Here is a 25,901-nt window from a genome sequence, read left to right as displayed (position 1 = left end):
ACCTGTAAACGTTTCCTGCATGATCACTCGACAGTTTTGGCTCCAATGAGAAACAAGGAAAAGTCATCTGCTGGGCAGTGAGGAGGAAATGGAAGCCTGAAGAGAGACGCTTACACAGACCATGTTGTAGTCTAATTCCCACGTGTTTTGTTTTTGTCTGCAAGAACAAGCTTATAAGCGTGGTGCTGTAGTGTGGTGGTGAATTTGTGCATTCGTGCATATCTTGTGCACAACCAGACCTCGGCTTCCCCCAACGCAGTGTTCACTCTGTCTACAGAAGCAACACTGTATGGTTTCTGCTAGATCGGAAAGCGTGGGAAACGTGACAGGATTTACAAAATACAGTATAGTCTGTAGAGCACCTGCCTGCTACATGAGAGACCCAAGTTCAACCCCTGGGATGGGTGATCTTATGTCAGAATTTTTCCAGCCTTGTCCCCGCATAAAGCACCTCTAGGGCTCACCCAGCCTCAAATCAATGGGTGCCTGGGAGCACCCCTGGGACATAAAGGCAGGCAGAGCATTGTGCTGATTACACCACCTCCAAAATGGCCAAGATCAAGAATATGTGAGGCCCTACCCCCACATCCGCTAAGTGTGCCTTCATGGCACAGTACTATATGCAAGGGGAACTTTACCTTTACTTTACTTCCCAACCTGCATCACTTTCATCTTCCTAAAGTGGCGTGACTGCAGTGTTGTCAGTAGCATAGTAGTGGTTCTTAGATTAATCTGTCAGAAATTTGGCTAAATTGTATATACGCGTACATACTACCAAATTACCAATTTTATATAATACTTTAATACAGGCGTATAAAAAACAATCGATCTTCCGGCATTGAGGAAATACCAGACTTCCTAATTAAGAAATGTTACAGTTCCCTATGTCAACCAATACTACATATAATAAACAATTCCATTGAACAGGGTATTTTCCCAGACAGGCTAAAGATAGCTGTTGTTAAACCATTACTGAAGAAAAATGACCCCAAGGATTTATCAAATTACAGGCCCATTTCGCAACTCTCAGTCTTCTAAAAAAATTATTGAACCTGCAATAATGATGAGAGTAGAAAATTTCTGTAGTAAACACTCATTTAAGCTTGTCGCATCATGGTTTTAGGTCCGAACGAAGCACAAAAACAGCATTAGCAGACTTAGTAGAATGTGTCACACAATCGCTGAATAATTGTAATCACACGGTAGGAGTCTTTTGTGACCTATCAAAAGCTTTCGATTCCATAAATCACGAGATACTGCTGTGGAAATTTCAAAAAGTTGGTATCCGTGGACTACCACAAAAGTGGTTTCAATCTTACCTTACCAATAGAAAGCAAATTGTAGAAATCGCTCACACCACAGCAAAAGGATACGTAACACATCAACACTCCACCATGAAGAGTGTAACATGTGGGGTGCCTCAGGGAAGTATTCTTGGGCCTTTTTTTTTCTTATGTACATAAATGATTTACCAAATGTTATACCTGAGGCAAATGCAATATTATATGCTGATGATACAAATCTTATATAGTAACAGACACTTCCAAAGATGCTCTACAATCTAAGGCTAACAACGTATTAAACAAATTAGATGACTGGTTTTTAAATAATAATTACTCCTCAACCGCAAAACAACAAATTACATTACATTTTCTACAATCCAAACCAGAAACCAAATAAGCCTGAATCTAATATCTGGGAATACACAACTAGAGCCTAAAAAAATTCAAAATTTCTGGGTATCATTCTGGATGAACACCTTAGCTATACAGAACACATAAACACGCTACAATCAAAATTAAGTAGTGTGTGCTATGCCCTTCGAGAAATGGTAGACATCTCAAGCACCCAAACTGTAAAGTGCCTTTATATGGCAAACTTTGATGCTTTATTAAGATGCGGAATTATGGTTTGGGGTAACAAGGACCACTCCAATGTCCTTTTTATGCTTCAAAAAAGAGCTATAAGAATCAGAGCTGGAGTAAAGAAAACTTATTCATGTAGAACTCTTTTCTGTAAACTTAATGTGTTAACTCTCCCCTGCATATACATTTATGAATGCTTAATTTATGTAAAGCAAAATATTTCCAACTTCGCCACAAATGAGGAAATACATGGCCTAAACACAAGAAATAAAGACAAACTTCACATAGAACACTGCCGCCTTAACTTATGTAAGAAAGGTCCCTTAAACTCTTCCATAGATCTCTACAATAAACTACCACAAGATGTGAGGAAAGAACCAAAATTGATGATATTCAAGCACAAGATAAAATCAATGCTTCTCAAGCATGTTTTTTATTCTATAGCTGAATACATGGAAGCGAATTTTACATAAGACAAAATGTATATAATGTAGTATAATCACATATTATTCTTGTAAAATTAAATGTTAAATAAAGGTGGATAATTAGTATCACCTAGAAGTAGGCTGTAATGTTCTATATCTTCTCATGTTATATTTTTTTGTGATTTTGATATAATACCAGAGTAAGACCCAATTTTTTACAATTTTTGGCTATGTATTTTGTATTTGTAAAATCTATTAATGTAGTATTGTATTTTAATGTAAGTATTACCATGTACTGTAATTTGTACACACCGGTAGTCCTTGGATGAAAATAAACTAAACTAAACTAAACTATGTAATATTTAAATCTAAAATTTGTCACTGAAGAATGCTTAATTTTAAAATCATAATATGATTTATGAAATGAGTAGAATGAACATGAAGACAGTCAACTTTTTAAGGTACAAAGCCTGGAAAAGTTCCAGAGCAATTGCAATTAATTTCTCAGAATTTAATTAAACAATGACCATATAAGCTGATGAATCATAAAACATTACTGCTTTTCACCACCTGAAATCTCATTGTGTCATTCTACAGTCAATAAAGGAAGAAATCTATACACAGTTAATTAAGAGCTTTTGAACAATACTCTCAGTCATGGATTCCCCCATCAGTCACATGAAAATTCTACAAGACAGTTGATAGAAAAGCAATAGATTGATAACACTGTGTGGGATTGAGGGATAAATGAGAAGATAACAATGGTTACAAATTGATGATTCTTAGCAGCTGAGAAGTAGGAGAATGTTGCGTGCATTGGTTTATTAAAAAGTAAAAAACCTTAGTTCAAGTAGCTGACATCGGATTACAAAGGGACCCAAACTTGCTTCAGTTTTTCTGAATAATACAAATGGGAACAGTGAATAGATGATATGTAAACTAACCTCTCTGTCTTACAAAGAGATTATGGTGCTATGAGTTAACTATGACTCATTTCATTTTTATTCCTGATTGTATTGAAGGGCACCAACTTTTGAAAAACATTGGGTCAGCTAAAACAAATCTGATAAATCCTCCCTTTCATGTATTGTGATGTTAAATGCACACCTAAACCTTACTTTTTTCAAATCTGTTATTTACTGATTTCAATAAGCACTCCCCAACGAACAAATATATAAAAATAATACATGATGAATTATTGGGTCGGCTCGTGCCCCATAGGCCCACATAAGTTGGTGTCACTGATTGTATTATGCTGCCCTAATAAAATGTTGGAAGCTTTTTATCTTCTGTCTAATGCAAATTGGTTTGTAATAAATACCAATGCCAATTTTTACCATTATTATTATAATCATTATTTTTTTTACTTTTCCTTCGTATGTGTATGAAAGTAAATTAATTTAAAACATGTTTATTCAAGTGTCCAGAACAGGAAGGTTACTTTGAGGACGAAACGGACTGCACGTCATTCTACATATGTAATGAGGGAACAACAAAGCTGAAGAAATGCCCCAATGGGCTGCATTTCAATATTATAACAAAGCTGTGTGATTATCCATCAAATGCTTTCTGTGAACAGAAGGTATGTAAGGTTTTCACAATTATGTGCATCATTTCAAAATGAAACGAAATTATTTAATCTTAAATTAACATATTCTGATTCCTGTTGTTGTTTCATTCTGCCACTATCCAGTGACTGTTAAATAGTATGCATTTCTGATGTTCTAAATTTCTGTAGCTATATTTAATCTTGATATTTCTACAATATATTAATGGAAAGCAAATTGAAATGTTGATGAAAACTCTATAAACTCTATGATTTATTTCATAATTTTGACTTTGTCTTCTATCAGTTAATTGAAAATGTCATGTACCTAAAGTTCAAATCACCAACCCTGAGAGCTTCTGTAAACAAAACCACGTGTATGCAGAAAGTATTGCAGACTCATAGAAGTAAAATAATCCACACGAAAGTCCAGTGTTGTTACAGGATTCATTACGTAAGGTAAAACAACAGCCAATTTGTAGTATGGGATACGCTGCTGCAAATGATGTCTCCCTTTAAACCCAATGCTCTTTCTTTTGTACTTATTGCTTCACCTTTATGGTTAACTCTTTGCACCAGTAATCATTTCCCATAAATTTGGCTTCTTTCTTGCATGTGAATTGAATATATTTTACTTGTATTTTTTTAGACAAAATGATATAACATGGTAATGTATATTTCTAAGGTTTGATATAGATAGGAGTGTATTTGAAATTTGTTTGTAGATTTTATGTAAATTGTATCTTATGTAAATAAAATATATAATGGGCATAAACAGCCATATGCAATGCTGTAAGTCCAATAAATATATTCATGATAATGATCAAAACAAGACAAAGAAAGTTCGTAAATTTATTGCGGTTGGAAACTTTGACAAGCATCCTAATATCGATTTTTGTTCCGCCAAATATAGTGCACTTCGTAAAATAACTTGGTGAGATGGCAAGGCAAGATAAGTGTGAACATTTTGTAGAAATATGCATTGTAACTTTCAATGAGCTTAGAGATTTGTGTACATAATGATATTTTATAACATTGGTTATTTTCTAAAAATAATCATGTGAACAGCAAAGAAGTAGTGCCACTTTCAACATGGCGAGTTCTATGCGTGTGGGAAGGTCTCTGTGTTCAGTGATACAATCGAATCGGTGAGACGGTTTGTTTACAGAAGGTCTCAGGGTTGGTGATTTACACTTTAGGTGCAATTTTGCTTAGAATTCCCACTGTGATATGCAGTTGCAATAGTAAATAATCTTTTTATCAATATCAATCAATGACATACTGATCTTATGCGTCTGCAGCTCTTCTGGGTGTAAGATTGAACAATAGCATTTTTAGAAACTATTTGGGACACCTATATATTTTGCAAGTTTTATCCTACCAGAATTAAATGTACAGAAAATTATTAGCATAAATGAAAGATTTATTATTTCCAGGCTTGTCGTACAATTGACATAGACTATGTTGTGCTTCAAGGATAGGATTTTTCAAAATATTTCTAAGCAGGTTAAATTCTCCTCAAAATTAAATGTCTAATGAGAAACAGGTTTTGAAATGTGTTATATATGTATGTATGTAAAAGTAAAACAAGAATCTCTAGTTGAGGATTTAGAGCCTGCTAAAATAATATCTTATGTGCTACTGTTGGAAATTTAAGTGATCACATTGAACTGGTGTATTACAATTAATGATGATAACGATTTCTTAGTTTTATGAAAAACAAAATCTCCTCATTTGATAGTGTTCCTCTGGGAGTGGAGTATTTCCAATTATTGGGAACTGTCAAAAGTACTATGAATGCATCGAAGGAACTCCAATTATGAGGGCATGTCCAGATCATCTTCACTTCAATGCAATCAGCAAGCAGTGTGACCCCAAGGATAAGGCACTCTGTGAAATAGAAGTATGTTTATTCGTTAATATTGTGTATATACAGGGTGAGGCAAAAGTTAGGTTACAGATGTGATATTGTTGTTGTTGTTGTTAAGTGTTTTTAAGTCCACTTTATGCATAGATAGGCTAATCGGGCCTGGACCTATAGTTTTGAAGAGTGATTCGAACCACTATGTGCATCCACTGGGTATTGAACCTGGTAGTCCTTGTGCTTCAGTATTCATATAACTGGTGTCCAGTTTGCATTGCGAAGTGTTAAGGTGTTAATAAGTGTTTTAGATTGTTTTGTTTTAGTTTACGTATTACCAGTGTAGTATTTAGCAAGGGGGGGGGGGGATTCTATTGACTATCTAGGGACAGCATGAGATAATGACTTTATGCCATATAAAATTTTCCCCATGGATAAAATTTATCAAGCAGAGGGGGGGACACAAGTATCCAGAGGGAGGAAATGCCCCATCCCCCCTACAAATACCACCCTGCATATTACTGGTGCTTTTCTGCTAATGCCACGCTATCTATACTGTTTGAAACAAAGCATTCTTATGTACGACTCTTGCGCCATTATGAATTCTTGTAAGGAAGTTAGAATACGTTTTGCAGCAGAATTCCCAGATGTCCCTGCTTCACACAGAGACAGTGTTCGGACACTTGTGAACAAATTTAGCTAATCAGGATCTGTCCTTGATAAGAAGCGAAGGGTAAAACGGCATGTGCTTAATGAGGAGAAACGTTGAAGTACAATCAAAAATCCCTCCGGCACCTTGCACAAGAAGCAGACATACCAAGCTTTTAGACCTGAAACAATACATTAGAAGAATTGAGAGAAAATGTCAGGAGTGAACTTGAAGCAATTTCGGAAGAGGAACTCACACATGTTAGTGAAAATTTCCTATATATATGCCACAAATGTGTGGATGCAGGAGGACATAATTTCCAACACATCTTATAACAAGGTACATGCTCATTTTAATTGTAACGGTCAATGTAATTGCACGAGATTATTTACATAGCTAGCGGTTCCAGGTATGCGGATGTTGCATCCAGTTTGCTGGCAGATGGGATCATACTTCTTGCCATGCTAGCTACTGCTCCACAGTCGCCTCGACCATAAAATAATTCACTGTATAATCCCTGGGAAGTTCTAATTCATTCTCTTCCAAATCAAAGCAAATAAGTTTCCTGATAAAACTTAAATTCTACTGTGTAAGTCATTCATTTTAAAATAAAATAAAATAAAATGATAGTGTTTCAGGGCTATCCCATATACTGTAAAACATCGTTAATCCGGACTAATGGGGGGATAAGTTATAGGGCATAGGCTAAATACACCATACAGTACAGTAAATGTAAAGCAATACTGTACATACAATGCAGTACTTACATATGCGATACCCATATTATGATGATGTGCCCGACGGACAGGGGCACTGCCAGGGGCTGCGAATTTTCTTCCGCACCCCTTCAGCACCCCCTACGTTCAACCAAAAACACTAACCCTGAGAGTGTCATATTATGTCAAATAGTCATATTGAGCGCCAAATGTTAAGTACTGAAGTAAGACCGTTATTATTGCAACAGGCAAGCACTGAAAGAGATGCCGATACACATACTTTCCTGTACTGGCGGCAGCCTCTATAAATAGCAGTGGCCATTTTTATTTTCGTCAGCATTGTTGTTATGAATATTTCTTCGTTTGTTTCTTCAAGTGGTCTGTTTGGTTTTCGATAATTGCCTATAGCTTAATGTGAGTTGTTTATTTTCCTCCTGCTTGTTCTTCCTCTGAAGCAAAAATTTCAGCTGCTTTCAAAGGTAAGTTATTGGGAAATTGTAGTTAATGCGAGTTGTAACGTGAAGGGTAGTTTTATTGTTAACACGTTCTATGTATTTGTTTCATGTAACATGTCTATTAAACGTACCATTTCAGGCTTTTTTTTAAAAAAAAAAAAACTGTTAGGAAGATGCCCAATGTTCACGAAGAAATTTTACAGTTCGTTGTTGGGGATAGTGCGCAGAAGGGATTTTAACGAAGACAAAGTTGCTGTGCACTTCGCGTTTTGTCCTGAAGTGGCAGACTGAAGGTACAGTCATGTTCAAAAAATTTGTCGCATGGATTTTTTCTAAGTCCAACGTCTTACGAAATTATGTTGGTAGCTCTGAAACAAGGAAGTGTTGTGAAATATACGATCCTCCAATCAGAGTGAAGTTCGATTCTGAGGAGCAGGAGGCGTGACTCACGGTCTTGCCAACAGGAAGTTCAACCAATGCAGCATTTCCAAATATGAGATAACGTCCCCATTGGTTAAATATTGTTTCAATAATGCGAATCGGCAGAAAGATTGCGCAAAAGTTTACTTTGTCGTTTTAATACTTTCAATCGTTTCAAATTAGTATTAAATTGTCCCAATTATAGTTCAAGAGCTTAATATAATGTATTCATGTATGTGTTTGACAATCATATACCTATCACTCATTAGAACAATTTTCACATTGTTTTCACTACGTGAGATGACATTTCATTTACATTTACGATAAAATAGTGGTTTGGGTGTAATAACAGTTTTCATTAATTAATTTAGAGATGCATTTTTATTTGTTGAGTTAATGATTAGGTTAATTCGTTATTTCTCGCGAAAAGAGGGAACCACAGCTGAAAGAAAATACACAACTTGTATTATTGAGGTCAAGAGTTCGTTTTAACATCACTTTTTGCACACATAGGCTAATCACGACTCGGGATACATTTAAATTGGAATCTGAAACATTATGCGACCTGACTGGAACTCGGAAAAGGACACACCGATTACAAGACGTCAATACATTACCACTTGGTCTGGCGAACGCCAATAATAATGAGGGGTTGTGGGAGTGGGAGAGGGGTGACGGAAAGTAGAAAATAAATAGTATTTTTGGGGGTATTTAATGTTATATTTATACACATACAAACCTAAGAAAATATTTATTTTGATACATGTGTGTGGGGGGTGGGGAAGGGGGAAAAGAGAGGGACAGAAAGATATTGGGAGAGATGGGACGAAGAGGTGATTGTGGAAAATGTTTTATTTGACGTTCAGTAATAAAAACAATCAAATCAATGATGATTATCTTATAAATACCATATTTAATGTAAATTTGTTTTAAAAATGGGGGCGGGGAGCTGTTTGTTTTACGTTCAGTGCAGGATAACAAGTGGAGACACATAGTGGTTCGTATCTCACTTTAAACTGTAGGTCCAGGACCCATTAGCCTATCTGTGTATAACGTGGATTTAGAATTCAGTAGAAAATAACGTCGATCTAGTATTTTGGATTTTAGATGCGTTGAGACCACTAAAATTTCCAATTCTTATAAGAAGAAACCTGTTTTCATATTACCATTTTGAAAGAGATAGAGTTAATTGTATAATCTTTCGTTGTTAGTTTCAAAGAAGACTAATTCAAATAGTAACAATGGGAACGAATAAAGCTTACGAAAAGTTTTTGCCACCGTGGGGATTTGAACCCACGACCATTAGAGTGACAACCCAGTGCGATAACCACTACCCCACGAGTTCGTTCCTTCTTACTGCATGATTATGAGTTAAGACCAATTCGTTCAATATGCATTAGAAATATAATCCCCACCCGCCTCTTTATAAACAACACACCCAAACGCTCCTTTGTAGCAAATGAAATAAAGGTGGTATGAATGTCACAAAACATTTAAGCAAAATCTACTATATTTACGACGCAATCGTTTTACATGGAGAGGCTACAGCTTCGAGAATTGAGGTTGTGACGTGGCTTCTTGTAGTTGTAGGGTAGATATTCGTATGGCAAGGTTCCAGCGTGCACTAGCCAGTAATTTCCGAGGAAAAAACTTCAATTTATTTTATGATGGCAAAGTGGTTCGGTTATAGGCTATCAGTATTACACGCCGAAGATTATAAGTTTGACTTCTGTTCGATTACCCCTATTATTATTATATATAGCAACTAAGTATTGTATTTAATTAATAATTGAAAGAAATAAAAATGTTATATATATATTTTTTAAAAAATAACACTCCTTTCTAATGATTTTTCAATGTTATTTTTTAAAATAATTTTTCAGAATATGTTTTTGAATTTCTCATCATTTTACTAGGATTTGCATAAAAATGATCCATGTGTCATATTCGACGAAATGTCATGTACAGCGAAAGTTATACATTTTTATTTTAGGGAAAATTATCAAGAAACAAAACAAATAAATACTATTGACATCCTTTTGTGAATAGTATTTATATTACATTATTTTTTGTTCACCATGTATAGTTGCATTCTTATAAAAAGCATGAAAAACAGTATATTCTCTACATTTCGCAAAGCAAATAATATACGAATTTTCGTAATAAGTAAAATGCAATAAATAATTATTCGGTTTAATATGAAATAAAAATCGCAGAGTTAACCGAACGGTGAATCGAACACAGAATTTTACAACCCATAAAATGCCTTGTAGCCTTTGCAATGAAGTGATGTAGATTCAAGTAATAAAATTTAATGCAAAATCGTAAGTTATAAGATTGTTCAAATATATTAAATCAATGTGTCCATAAGTTATTATACTGTCAGCCATTTGGCACATCTCGTTACAAAATCTCAGCACATCATCATTCACTAGTTAATCGAATTGAATATTGATTCACTTCACAGTTCAAATTGCAAAAATAGTTTCGACTCATATCACGTGAGATGTGAACTCAATTCAATTCTCCCATTGTATGTAACTTGTATGTTGAGCTCATGTAGAAATATCAATTATGAGCTCTAAGCTAAATTTGATGCTACAATCGCTTGATCAACTCTTGCGTCTCGCTGCCAGACATTCTACGTTCCTGTTTGCTCCAGGTCGCTTCTGCATTTCATTATCATTGTTTTTACCTCTGTTTCATTCTCATTGTCGTTATAAACCTACGTAATTTCTACTGTTTACAGTAGACAGAATCTACTGTTATCAATTGTAGTACTCTACTGTGTCTCTCGGAAATCTACTCAAAATCAAAGATTTCCTACTGAACATTTTCAGTAGGCCTAATGTGTAATTACAGTTGAGGAACTACAAGTGAAATATTCTCTTCAGTATTACATGTAATATTGCATGTAGTGTGTTTGAATTTCAATTTGAATTCAAAATCTTGGGTGCATCAGCACTTAGGCTATTTTGCATCTGTCACTTTATACGGGGTCCAGCCCCTTACCAGAACTAAAATAACATAACTGTAACGTCGTGTTGTAACTAAAATATTAAAATATTCTGAATTCGGTTAAAAGCTGAGGCTGTAAAGAGGCACTCAGCACCCACAAGGACCAAACACACGACAACACAGAAAATTATACTGGCCATGGGGCCAGTCGCCAGAACCTCGTTCGTCTGCAAACTGAAGTCCAGGGTGTACTACGTGGAAGCAACAATTGGGTGTACATACTTCGTGGAAGGTCATCCCTTACACCCTTGTAGTGTGTTTAGCTCAGCATGTTAGCTGTAAATATAACTTTTTATTCCTCCTCACTAACAATTTGTTTTTATATCTATTTAAAATTTAAACCAACCTCACTTCCATGTAGTACACCCTGAACTGCATTTTGCAGACTAAAGAGGCTCTGGTGACTGGACCTACTGTTAGTATAATCTTTGTAGGACTGCGTGTGTGTTGTCCTTGTTTGTGCTGACTGTCTGTCGCTTTACAGGCTCAGCTTTTAACCCAGGTAAGGATATTTTAATTTTCAGACACGCTTTTATTTTTGTCATGATAAGGGGCTGGACCCTGTATAGCTTGACGGGTGTAAAATACCCTAAGTTTTCAGGCACACAAATTGTAATTCAAATTTAAAACATCTTAACATAGATGTTTCAAAACACCTATTGATCTACTGAAAACAGTAGACAAAAGTTTCATTGGAGTAAGTAGAAAAGAGTCATGAAATAATACCTAAAGACGTCAACCATTATGAATTAATGTTACATACTTTTTTTTATTTCAGTTTCCAAAACCTAGGAGCTCAAAATAATACATGGCATGCGATTTACTAGACAGTCTGCTTTTCTGTGATTGATTCGTCGTGCCCAGTCGGGGATTACTACCGTTCAAGGTAAAAGGGGAAGGGGAAGAAATCCACCACAGTACCATGACGTATGAAGTAACATGTTCACAGGCATCCAATGCAACTGATAAGGGTTCACCTGACCTTGGAAGTGTAGGAAACACGTTTCACGCTGGTTTCCAGAATGCTGTGGCTAATCTGGAACTAACGGTGGAATAAGAAATAGTTTGTAACATTTAACAATGACATTTCGCATTTACAAAATATGAAATATGTAGACTTTGATTTATTTATTATAATAGACGGTAGAGAATTACTTACCACGAAAGTCAAGTTCTAAATTGCAGACATCAAAATGTACTCCAGGTTGTAAAATACATTTGTGATAGACAGCAGATAGGTTAATAAGGTTTACAAGATTGCTAACGACTCTTAAGACAAACGTTCAAAGAATGTTATTGAGTGAGAAAATGGGAAATTGTTAAAAATAGCGGCCTAGTTGAGTGAAGATCGAAGGTTCGAATCTCTTATAGAACCGGCTATTTTTTTACACTAATTTTTGGTGCGTAATATATTTAATGTATTGTCGACATTTATAAGAAACAAAATATGAAAACTCTCCTCCTCTGTAACGGTGCGGTCTAAGACTCTGTGCTTTGGATTCCGACTGCAGCGGGACGGCATGTATTCATGTATCCTGGGTTCTCGGCCTGTTATCTGTATAGGACCAGTGGCAACCTACCATCGTGAGGAAATTGGGGAGCTACGAGTGACTGGTGTAACCTGGTTTCAGATATCTTCTATAACGGCTGAGGGTTCGACGTGCTGACCAACGTCACCTCGTTGCCAGTTGAAGATAACTCTAGGTAGGATTGTGGAAGGGAGACTGACAGTCGGGAGATAGCCCATGGCCCTTCGAGGTTTTAAAATATGAAAACTATTCCTTCCGTGAATCTAATTTCTCGTCATTGTCACGTGAGATTTCTTTTCAGTATGACTCCTGCAATACTAATTAGTTCCTAAGTAGGATAATGAAATGGACAAAGAGATATTAAATTATGAGTTCACTGTTTAAAAAATTTGCATTAACACATTTTTATATTCACATACCTCTTTACAAATTCCTGAGCACGTCACTACAAATGAACCAATCTAGTGCACACTAGAGCCTTGGCTTATCGATATGGGGTATCCTACAATTACACTCAAACCACAACCTCAATTCTCGAAGCTGTAGCCTCTCCATGTAAAACGATTGCGTCGTAAATATAGTAGATTTTGCTTAAATGTTTTGTGACATTCATACCACCTTTATTTCATTTGCTACAAAGGAGCGTTTGGGTGTGTTGTTTATAAAGAGGCGGGTGGGGATTATATTTCTAATGCATATTGAACGAATTGGTCTTAACTCATAATCATGCAGTAAGAAGGAACGAACTCGTGGGGTAGTGGTTATCGCACTGGGTTGTCACTCTAATGGTCGTGGGTTCAAATCCCCACGGTGGCAAAAACTTTTCGTAAGCTTTATTCGTTCCCATTGTTACTATTTGAATTAGTCTTCTTTGAAACTAACAACGAAAGATTATACAATTAACTCTATCTCTTTCAAAATGGTAATATGAAAACAGGTTTCTTCTTATAAGAATTGGAAATTTTAGTGGTCTCAACGCATCTAAAATCCAAAATACTAGATCGACGTTATTTTCTACTGAATTCTAAATCCACGTTATACACAGATAGGCTAATGGGTCCTGGACCTACAGTTTAAAGTGAGATACGAACCACTATGTGTCTCCACTTGTTATCCTGCACTGAACGTAAAACAAACAGCTCCCCGCCCCCATTTTTAAAACAAATTTACATTAAATATGGTATTTATAAGATAATCATCATTGATTTGATTGTTTTTATTACTGAACGTCAAATAAAACATTTTCCACAATCACCTCTTCGTCCCATCTCTCCCAATATCTTTCTGTCCCTCTCTTTTCCCCCTTCCCCACCCCCCACACACATGTATCAAAATAAATATTTTCTTAGGTTTGTATGTGTATAAATATAACATTAAATACCCCCAAAAATACTATTTATTTTCTACTTTCCGTCACCCCTCTCCCACTCCCACAACCCCTCATTATTATTGGCGTTCGCCAGACCAAGTGGTAATGTATTGACGTCTTGTAATCGGTGTGTCCTTTTCCGAGTTCCAGTCAGGTCGCATAATGTTTCAGATTCCAATTTAAATGTATCCCGAGTCGTGATTAGCCTATGTGTGCAAAAAGTGATGTTAAAACGAACTCTTGACCTCAATAATACAAGTTGTGTATTTTCTTTCAGCTGTGGTTCCCTCTTTTCGCGAGAAATAACGAATTAACCTAATCATTAACTCAACAAATAAAAATGCATCTCTAAATTAATTAATGAAAACTGTTATTACACCCAAACCACTATTTTATCGTAAATGCAAATGAAATGTCATCTCACGTAGTGAAAACAATGTGAAAATTGTTCTAATGAGTGATATATGATTGTCAAACACATACATGAATACATTATATTAAGCTCGTGAACTATAATTGGGACAATTTAATACTAATTTGAAACGATTAAAGGCAATTAAAACGACAAAGTAAACTTTTGCGCAATCTTTCTGCCGATTCGCATTATTGAAACAATATTTAACCAATGGGGACGTTATCTCATATTTGGAAATGCTGCATTGGTTGAACTTCCTGTGGACAAGACCGTGAGTCACGCCTCCTGCTCCTCAGAATCGAACTTCACTCTGATTGGAGGATCGTATATTTCACAACACTTCCTTGTTTCAGAGCTACCAACATAATTTCGTAAGACGTTGGACTTAGAAAAAATCCATGCGACAAATTTTTTGAACATGACTGTACTATGTATTGTGTAGTACCTGCACTGGTTACATTGAAAAGGTTCAAAAATTGTTTTCAAAGACAAGGGTCCTTTCATTTTGTATTTCACTACATAGTTCAATAAGACTGTAACCTGTATCTGAATGTTAGCACTGTATATCCACTATCTTGGAATATAAGACTTAATACATATCATCATGGACGTCCAGGGGGAGGGCAAGGGGCACAGTCTCCCTGGAAAATGGATGTCAATCTAAGGTTATATACTTCACACGTATAATTTCATTTCAGTCAGTAATTTATGTTAATCAGAGGCGGCAATTAGGGGTGTAGTTGCTCCCCGCTTTTTGCTATTTTTGCCCCCGCACTATGCTAAACCTTATCTACCAAGAGAAAGTAAACTGTCCTTGCCTCCCTTCCCCAGTTTTGGCACCTTGCTTCCCCTGTTTTGAAAGGTTGCATGTGTGTTTCATGTTTTCTTTAATTTCAGCATCGCACCCCCTAAATTTCTTTCCACACCACCTCAGTACCCCTAGATGATTAATCCTGGCGCCGCCGTTGCCTACGAACCTGGCTCTGCATCACTCGAAACTCTTGCTGTGGAAGTTGGTTTGAAGTACATGTCTGTTGGGAAAGTTTTTTTTTCTTTTTCCTGTCACGGATTAAGCGAAGTCCGACTTAAAGGGGTCTGGATTAATGAGATTTTACTGTATTTCCAATGCAAATTGATACATTTTTCCATGATCTTTTTTGTGTGCATAATGTATTAATGTGCCTTATTTTGTAATTTTGTTCAGTGCGGTGAGAATGACGTTCTGAAGCCAATTCCTGGAATATGTAAACTTTATATCAAGTGTGAGAATGGGGTTCCAAAGAGGATGATGTGTCCCAAAGGTCTCAATTTCAATCCAATCCAACTCATTTGTGATCTTCCAGAGAATGCTGGCTGTATTTTGGAAGTAAGTTAGTTCAGTCTTAGCACTAATACATGTACACATTTTAATTATTTTAAAATGTTCTTCATAGCAAGTGACCTTTAAAAAGATAGAATAGGGTTTTTAGCTCTATTAATGGACAATGCTCACACAGTTGCATAGCGATACTCATGGGGTTACTGCTGTTATATTGGCTGGACATACAAATACAAATAAGCGTAATATTAGCATGTGGGGGTAGTAAATATATAGAATTCTCTTGATTATGATAAATGATGTGTTTATTTGTTTCTGACAAATGCTAGATACTAATAGTAATATGTGCACCAAATAACTAACAAAATAGACACTGTGAAGTACCACACATTCTTTACTAATTAAGAAACTATGATTAATGATCAATTACAATGCTTATATTATTGATCAATTGACTATCATTTACAATGATAATACTTAACACTAGAATCGCGGGCTTTTTTTATAACTAGAACCGCGACAGCGGTCAAATTGACCACCATGGAAAAAGTGGGTTATATTTATAGTTTTGTTTGTTAATATTTTTTTAATTGTTTCAGTACACATCTTTAATTTCACAGAAACGAATACGTGACCCCGTTCTTGTTTTCTCAAATATGAATACAAATAAAAATTAAAATTATTTCATGCAATAACAATAACAATAAATTTACTTTTTTGGCATCATCTGCAATGCAATTGGTGCAGTATTTGTGATTGATTACTTTGGGTCACGTAAAATAACGCACACGTAGGACGAAAGGGTGATTACGAGGAATAGGAAGATTGTTGGATTTCAGTGAGCGTATTTTGCATAGTGTTGCAATAGAAGCTGTAGCTAGGCAGGTAAGAGCTTGAATGCTATTGGTTAACATTGCATGGTGTGATTATGCTAAGACCAATCACAGTCTTGGAGTTGCAATGTGGTGAGTGATGGAAAAAGGACGAGAACAGTGCAGTTGGCAACAGAAAAGGCTTAACATCAATTTTCTAAGGGAGAACTATTTCCTCGGTTGGCAGTAGTGTCATTAGACATCGCGCTGCGAAGTGGCTCGCAGTTGACCAAAAGGACGAAAACGGTTCAGTTCGAGATGCGGAAACATTAAGAACTGCTTCCTCGGTTGGCAGTAGTGCCTTCATACGTCGGTTGCAACTTCCCCGCGATTGACCAAACTTTATCCAGGCATCAAGAAAATACTTTTAAACGCATTAGACAGTAGTTTAAATCGTTAGTAAAGTTAAGCTTGTGAAGAGTTGTTATTGAAACAAATTGTTACTATTATAATCCCACGCCATATTCTCTGGCATAAGAAGAAAAGTTGATATTGATTATTGGAAATACCACTGTTTATAGCGTAAAATGTAGTGAATATTGGATTTGAAGGTTAATTTTCAAATATAAGGTAAAAATTAGATATTATTAGTAGTTTATTTCCTTTTCTGTTAATCTTATTTACAGTTCACTAATTAGCTAACTTAAGACTTGCGAGTGACTGGTCGGTCTGGTGCCATAAACCCAGAGCTCGCAAGTCGAATCAGGTTACTACATTCAAAGCAATAGTAAAATTAGAAAGTAAGTAAACAACCACAAAACAAAAACGGTTGAATATTTTTTAACAATTTTTACACATTTTCCACATACTGCTTTTCCACACTGCTCACATAAGTCTCCTGTCTTGTTTCTGCATTTGGATATTCGGCACTGTCGACGCTGTCATTTTCCTGGAGCCTCATAGGAGACAATCTGTAGATTGGGCTGTGGGATTCAGTTGCTTCCTTCTCAGAGTTCTTCAGAAAGTTTCATCAGGAACAAGTGAGGACCAAAATTTTCACCAGTTGTACTCTTGTACAAAATATATGCATTGAGAGCAGCTAGGTCCAAAATGTTGTAGAATGCATGAACTGGCCATCTTCGCGATGCTGCTTTTACAGAAAATTTACGAGCGATCTGATTCACTACATCTACACCAAACTTTGTGCTGTTGTAAAAGCTGACAGTTTCAGGGAGTTTCTTTACACCACCACCAATGCACATGTTTGAATGCATGGAACTGAGAATTAGAACGTTTTTTTCTTCTTCCTTGGTACACAGTGAGTGTGCTATAAGCACTACTCAGAAGAACTGTAGAATACTGTTCTAGACGAGATGATTTTACCTGCTGAGGCACTTCCTTTCTTGAACGTCTTATTGGTCCTACCAAGGTATTGTTCTTAGCTTTCAGGGTTTCGGCGAGTTCCCTTGACGTAAAGAAATTATCTGTTGTGACATTTCTTCCTTTTCCAACAAAGGGTTCCAACAAGCGAAGTACAACATATTCTGCAACAGGCTGATCTGCTGGGCGATCTTCATCTTTACCCAAATAAGGGAAACCATTTATCAGGTACTTACTGTCGACATCAACTGCAAGCCAGAATTTAATGCCAAACTTGTCTGGTTTATTTGCCATGTATTGCACAAATCTACACCTAAATTTGTAGGAAATAGCTTTTCATTGTTCTGCAATACTCCGCCCTTACCGGGCTGCTTCTGACAGGAAAAACCCAAATAAACAACAAAATAGGCTCGTTAGTCCTGGGTTTCCATTCCGTTCCTCACCAGAGCGCTCGGAACCAAAGAATCAATCACAGGCAAGAACTTAATGAATTAATGTTGCAGGGTGATTGCTGAAAACTCGCAGAAATGGGCTTTATACATTTATTTACAATTTAACAAAACAAGGCTCGGATTCTTCCAATAATTCTCTAATTTACATTATTTACATTCCTCTAACATGAGCCCCATGGCAGAACTGCCAAGTGGAAGCTAGCATCGGCGGAACGTCCTCGGGATGCTTTTTCTCATGGGAGGCCACTGGAGACCGAAGATCACTCTCCCTTCTGCTATCCGGTTCATAAACACTCTCTGTCCTGTCCTCTGTCAGAGGCCATATTTATACTTCCTCCTGCATCGCATGGGGGAGGGCTGAAAGTTCAAATCTTATTGGCTATTTTAAACTACACAGAACCATGGAAGAAACCCAAGCATATAGAATCATACACAAACACAAAAAAGAAACAAAAAACAAATACTGTTTGTAACATCATCTACAGTGATGTATGCTCCTGGTATGTAATTTCTGCCACAATTTTCAATGAAACAATTCCATATTTCGGCAGTAGCGGCTCGTGCCTAAAATAACAGGTGAAGAAGTACATTTATAGGCAATGAAAAACAAATAGTAAGTTGAACTGAATCATGCTTGACTCACCTACGTTTTGTAGATCAAATCGATCCTTCTATCTTTCAGGGCTGCAAATCTATCGATAATGTCTTCATGGAAGGGGTGACGTTCAATAAGTTCGTTCAAGAGCTCCTTTTGGATTGAAACGTTCGCCAAAGATGAAAGTCGGTTCTGTGATGTAGCGCTTCTTGAGTAGTTTTTTATTCTCTTGAGGCACGAAAAACTCCTTTCCACTGATGCACTGGTTGAGGGTATTGTTTCGACCAGGGAGAAGAGTTTGTAAGTTTCCTCGAATACATCTCGATTTGCCCTCAAAGAATGAAGAACTTCTTCAGGTGTGCAATTTTTGTACTTTAAATGATCATTGTAAAAAAAAAGACAGCTCATTTTTAAGGCGCTGAGGCTTATTGAATATTTGGGGATAACACTGTTGTAGCTGGCATAGTGCATCGGAGGGGAAATTAATGGAATGTGTCTGAAATTTCGATGTGTCTACAAGACAGAGGAACTTCAATTTGTCACAGTCTTGAAACCGAACACTTATTTGCATCAAAATATTATCAAGTATTTCAAAGTAGAGGATTCTATAATTAAGGAAAACTTCTGATTGTTCTCTTCCGGTAGTCACACTCGTGAGTTTGGCTGTGTTTTCAAACAATGTACCGAAATATTGTTCGTTCCTTCTTGCCGTTAGAATATCAGTCGTACTCTTGATTTTAGCCACGCAGAAACTGATGTCCAACGATTTTTTCTGAAGAACATCGAAAAGAACGTCAGTCATACTAAAAATGTCATTGAAAACTACGGCCAGGAAAGTGAACTGAAAACTGTTCATTTCATGAAGAAAACCTTTGCTTGATCGAATGGCCTTTCATCAGATTCTGGATCGTCCATAATTATTTCAAATACATGTTTCAGCCTGTCCCAGTCTTCAATGATCACACGAATGAGTGTGGAATGGGAACTCCACCTCGTCTCAGTTAAAGTTGGAATTCTTTTGGCCAAAACTGAATCAAGAACATGCGTTCGTTTGGCAGATTTGTGAAAAAAATTTGGACAACCACTGATACTCGCAAAAAATATGCGGCATTTTGAATTGCTATTGCAACTTTGTTTCAGAACTATATTTAGCCGATGGGCTAAACAATGGACAAACATTGCTTGAGGTGCTTTATCCTTTATTCTTTTCTGCAGTCCGTTTAAGTGCCCTGACATTACACTTGCCCCATTGTAGCATTGCGCAACTAATTTATGTTCATAATCAAACTCTTTCAATACACCGTCTAACAAATTAAAGAGTGTTTCTGCAGACCTATCAGCACTTACGTCAAAAAAACCTAAAAATCGTTCAACCAGTTTCCCCTCTTCATTAACATATCTCACAATAATGAAGCACTGTGATATCTGGCAAATATCTGTGGTGTCATCCACTTGAACAGAAAAAAAACCTGAAGCTTTAATTTCATTCCTAACATATTCCTGTAAGTACTCAGAAATGCATGCAATGAGTTCGTTTTGTAATGTCTTAGAGTCACCACTGAACACGTTTTTTTATTTTCTTGTAATGGTTCTGTATTTCTAACGAACTTCTCGATATTAATAATGCAACAAGTTCTTTGAAATTCCCACGATTAAGCGAAGACACGCTTTCGTCGTGACCCCTGAACGCAAGTTCTTGTTTACATAAATACAGCGTTGCGTCAACTATTAATTGTAGGAAAAGCCTATTTAATCTTACATTTTCATTGAACCGTACATTTAAAAGCCTACTATTTTCTTGAAGGGCATCTGCTATGGTATTCCTGTTTTTTTCAAAAACTTTGAATTGTAATTTACACTTTAAATGTTCCACCGAATCATTGTGCTTATGCAGAGAACGCGTTATATTGACAAAATCGTTATACCCTTCTTTATTCCACACATTGTATTTGTTGCTAAACAGTAAACAAAGCCAGCAGAACAACGATTGCAAATATCGACTACTACACAACCAAGGAAAGTCGACAAACCAGGAACTTTTAAATTTAATGTTGTATGATTTCCCTGCCTTTTTGTTCTCTCGCTTAACTGATATTTGAAGAATGTCAGTGGGCCACCCACAATTTAAAATGTCTTTTTTGTCTTGATCCGTCCATCTGGAAAATGGTGTCTGCAACAAATTACACACTAAGTCATTTACTGGGTTCATTGTACAAACCACAGCTCAACACATGAACACAACACACGATAGGAAACGCGAAACACACACGCGGAACAAGATCTCGCGAGAATGCAAAGATTTTGCCACAACCACTGGATGCAATGTTTTCTCCGACGAGAGAACTGCTTCACGTAGAAGGCGACACCCGTTCAAGGCCAACGCTAGGTGACGTCACCATTGCCATAACAACCGGCTAAGTCTTCCGCACCCTGGCGGGGTTTGCTCTACGACGAACTCACGTGCGTAGCGCCGAGCGGCGTAATTTGAGTATTATCGCGTGCATTCTGCTGGGAATTAGTTTAATTTAACAAGCAAATGAAAAATGTCAATATTAATTTGAAAATTAGGTGAAAACATCTGCACTTGTTGCACTTGGCCAGCCGCCACTGTATTTCGGACACATGCGCAAACTTGTCACTTTTTATGCATTCGGACCTTGTTGTTTTATGATCAAAGCGCAGATATTGCATTATTTCACGAAATCTGTCCCTAGCCATGGTTTCACAAAAAAAAAAAATGGTGGTGCCCAGGCACTGTCCCACAAACTGTCTTATTCAAGACTTTTCGCACAATGTGTTCCGCGAGCATACAAAATTGCAATAAATGAATCAAGTTCCTGTAATGTAACAGACCAGTCATTTCCTCCAGTTTGACGATGAGCTTCCTCTTTAGGGCAGGATTTTATGTGATGAAGCATCCTCTCATTCACAAAAAGATGCCATGCACTTGAAACCTTTCCTTCAAGGATATTTTGTTTAGCAAATCCTGACGGGCCAGGCTTTTCTTGTAAAACATTATGTGCTGGAATCCTACCAGGAACATTTACATCGGCATCAATTACAGTCCATTCGCTTCCATCTTTACACTGTATTTCATTCCATATAGAAAAGGAGATTCACCTGGAGAGACTGGGGTTTTTCTTTTTGCTCCCCGTTGAACTGTAGAAACAGGTGCTGCTTCGTTTTCTTCATCTTCTGACGAATGGTTCTATTCAATGTCTTGTTCTAGTGGAACAAAATCGGGATCATCTTCACCTCCATCGGAATTGTCAGCATCTATGTCCTGAATTGAGTCTAAATACTTTGATATATCTTCAGCTGATAGTCCACGTTCAGCCATTTTTAGAGCACAATAATCACTCACGTGTGTGAGAAACAAATATCAAGAACAGACGTCAAACACACACAGTGCTTGCAAAGTTTTGCAACTCCCTATTTGGCTCAAACAAAGAGATTGAACATTCACCTGTAAGCTGCTGCCACATAAGTAGGGGTCGCATAAATAAAGATTAAGAAAAATGAAAAAAGGGGCAAGAGAAAGTGAATTTGGATTTGTTATTTTGGTAGACACCCTGTTTACACAATCTCTGCTTTTATTGCATAAACACGATTTAATTCTAATATATGCAGTACATTTTTCTATTTTTTTTTTTTTTTACAATGTTTTGTTTTATTTCAGTGCTCAAAACCTAATGGCTATTTTCCAATTGTTGGGCAGTGTAACTCTTACATCCAGTGTGAGAATAACATAGCCTATATTAAGCACTGTCCACCCAACTTCTACTTCAACTTTCTATTGAAGTCATGTGATGTTCCTGAAAAAGTTAATTGCAAGTTCACGGTAAGAATGCTTCTCTAAATTATTATTTTTTAAAAACATTATTGTTGATTACTAATTGTTACATTGAAAATTCAGTAAAGATCGAGAAATTTAATTTAATAACTAGAACCTAAGGTTTGGAAAGATATTTTCCAAGTAACCAAATGCAGTTGGTCAAACATTGCACCAATCAAACTAAAAGTGGTTGGCCAAGTGTAAGAACATTCTGTTGGACAACAGTGCATTTGGCCATGGTGAGAACATAGAGCCAATATGTGGTTTTTCAAATTGTACCAACATACTGAAAACTAATATAGAGATATGTTTTTGTTTTTGTATTGTAATGCCAGATTAACTTTAGTACCCGGACCCCTGTGGAAGAATAGTTATCACAGCATACTACAACTCCAGGGGTCTGGGTTCAAATCCTGACCTGGGCACGGGTGTTCTTTGTGAGTGTCCCTTCATCAATTTTTTGTTCAAGGTGCAGTTTGACCAACATTGTTCGATTGTTTTTAAGTAGAAATTTCTATTACTTTGTATAATTAATAGGGACCGGATTTTTATGCACTTATAAACGTGAAAATGCATCTATGCAGAAAAAAACTTGCAAAATATTCATTACAATATGCACACACAATTTTCATTGAGGGTGTAAACACTGATTCCACACATCTTTTTAACTAAAAATTTTGAATTTTTGCCATCACTAATTAACATTTCTCCCTTGAACTCATCCTGATACTGTTGCAGCTTAGATTCTTCACTTAACTTCACTTTCGGCATCGCAGAAAACTGTTAACACTACAAAAAAACAGATCACGACCACCACTAGAATGACAAAAGACCAGTACGAACACAATTTCATGAATCTGCCACCCCCGAGAACCTGGTGAAGACTTGGGAAATGAATTGATGAAGTGTGCACTGTTACAGGGGTCTAAATATTGACTGTTTCCCACCAACCCCTTCACAGCCACGTTTTGCAGACAGCAAAACTTCGGGCTGAACTTGCTATCTCTATGACTCTCCGTAGCCTTCCAGACTGCATTATCGGATCGCGGTCGCTTTCAGAAGGGGAAAATGTTGCTTTGGCGCCAGGATTAAAATTTGCACACAAATATTTAGAAAAATGTAAAATAAAATAGTTTTATGAAAAAAATATGCAGTATAAAAGGAAATCTTCTAAAATATTGTGCCTGTTAACAAATCAACTAAAATATGCATTTATATGCACCATAAACTCATGTCTAAAACGTGGGGAATGACTTGATTCGAACAGTTAACGAAGTGTGCATACTTTTTGGTTGCAATAAAAAAAAATATGCATGTGCATGAAAATCTGGTCCCTAATAATTAATGTTTTATTCTTCTTAGTGAAAGCTTTCTAATTAATTTTGCAAAACTTTAAAATGAGTGCATCGCAATTATGATGTCTAAATTACATAACAACGCCACAGTATTTTCAATTCAATTACTCCCCCCCTCCCCTGTCCCTCAGTGCTTGAAGTGGAAATACTATCTGGGGCAATGCTTTCCCCAGTTTGGGGAAAGGTAGGGATGTTTGTATGGATCAACAAGGAGAAAATGCAGTGCATGGGGATGCCTTTGCAAATTATCCTAGTGGCGGGATGCTTTATGAGAATTTTCTTAACTGGGGAGGGATAGTATCATGTCATGTTTCCACCTCTTTGAGCACTTGTACCTGCCCTTTTGAGAAAATAAGAATAATAATTAATATATCTTTATTGAGCAGGTGAGGTTTAGCTACGGCTTGGAAAGAAACAGAAGAATAAGACGGGCAAAATGCTGAGATGCCTAGGCATACTTCTTGTCAACCTCTACAAGGAATCCTATTAGCCCAATACAGTGATTTATATCATATTTACTAGTCTTTCATTTAGAAGTCTTCGGTAGAGGCACATATTTTTGGTAAATAAAAAAGCAAAATTTCGGTACAAAAACAGAGTCAATTTCGGGTTCAAAAGCGGTAAATAAAATAAGATTTTGCTTTTATAGCGGTGAAAAAGTGGTATATAAAAATGACATTTTTGTTCTAAAAATGTGAATATAGTCCCAAAGTTGATTTAAAAACTGCACTTACTACACAAAATAAACATATCCCTTCTAATAGCACATTAAATCTTTACCAGAATATTAAGTTTATTGCTGTATAAAGGGGTCCGTCCATTTTTGCTTCTCAAATATTTGCAGGAGAATTTATTATTTTTCCGTGAATTGCATAACTCACAGGATACTTCAGACTTCCAAAAGTGTCGGGTCGGTATATAAACGGTAAATTTCGTGTTTAAGACTCTATTTCGCATTTTGCAGTTCATTTCGCATCATTTCGTGACAAGGCAGGGTAAGAAAATGCACCTCCCACCTTTCAGAAACATGAAAAATTAACATTACAATGTGTTATTTCACATTTCGTGTTTTCGTCAAAAACGAAATATGCATGCCTCTACTGATTGCATAATGGTAACATTGTTACCTTGTAATCAAGGGATTTTGGGTTGATACCTGGTGGAGGCACATTGCATAGTGGTTTGGATCCCAATTGGAACTGTAGGTCCAGCCTTGATTAGCCTATCTGTGCATAAAGGGAACTTTAAACCCAACTCGGAGAAACAAACTTTCCTTTTGACAGACGACAATTGTCGTGAATTGTAGAAATAAGATCTACAGCCCACCGCTCAGGAGAAGATCCCTGATGGAAGTCAAGTGACGTAGCGGCAAGGCGACTCCACTATTAGGGTTGCACCCTGGGTCAGAAACAAGCGCTGTGGTCTCGCTGTAAGCTTTAAGACTTGATTCACATCTACCCTCAAATCACTGTCTGTGCACAGTCAGGGGGTATCCACATTAGCGGTAAAGGTATGATCATCGTCAATCTGGTGTTGATTTCTTGACAGAGTACACCGATTTTTTTATTTTTTTTAAATGAAGAGCCTACCGATTGTACTAACTACAATGTTTAAGATATTTTCAACGATGGAATTGGCTGTTACAGTACTGGCGTTCAAAGCAAATGGCAAAGAAAACAGATAAAAAGAATTGCAAAAGTGGAGAACGTTAATTTGCACTTACAATGTGCAAAGCTACAAATGTCAACAATGTCGGTCTAGGTTTGGCATGAAAATTCTCGGGATGATTGTTTCATATCAGGGGCGGCGCCAGAAATTTTCGACCGGGTGGGCAGAAGCTCCATATTGATAAATTAGGGTGGGCAGTATAAATGTAAGACCATATA

General features: G+C 36.7%; 1 protein-coding gene across 1 annotated transcript in view; it reads left to right on the top strand.

Moving 5' to 3' along the window:
* LOC145980585 (chondroitin proteoglycan 2-like) overlaps window positions 1-25,901 on the top strand; it is a 58,341-nt gene that overhangs the window by 14,585 nt on the left and 17,855 nt on the right. Inside the window, exons 8-11 of the mRNA XM_083113621.1 lie at window positions 3,711-3,872; window positions 5,578-5,739; window positions 15,473-15,634; window positions 22,505-22,666. Of these exons, the coding sequence (XP_082969747.1) occupies window positions 3,711-3,872; window positions 5,578-5,739; window positions 15,473-15,634; window positions 22,505-22,666 (648 nt within the window). The remainder of the gene's footprint in view (window positions 1-3,710; window positions 3,873-5,577; window positions 5,740-15,472; window positions 15,635-22,504; window positions 22,667-25,901) is intronic.

Source organism: Lepisma saccharinum, chromosome 28, assembly GCF_977018435.1.
Source record: "Lepisma saccharinum chromosome 28, izLepSacc3.1, whole genome shotgun sequence".
NCBI classification, from domain to species: Eukaryota; Metazoa; Arthropoda; class Insecta; order Zygentoma; family Lepismatidae; genus Lepisma; species Lepisma saccharinum.
The sequence above is the reverse complement of the archived record's forward strand: the minus strand, read 5'-3'. Positions and strand labels throughout refer to the sequence as shown.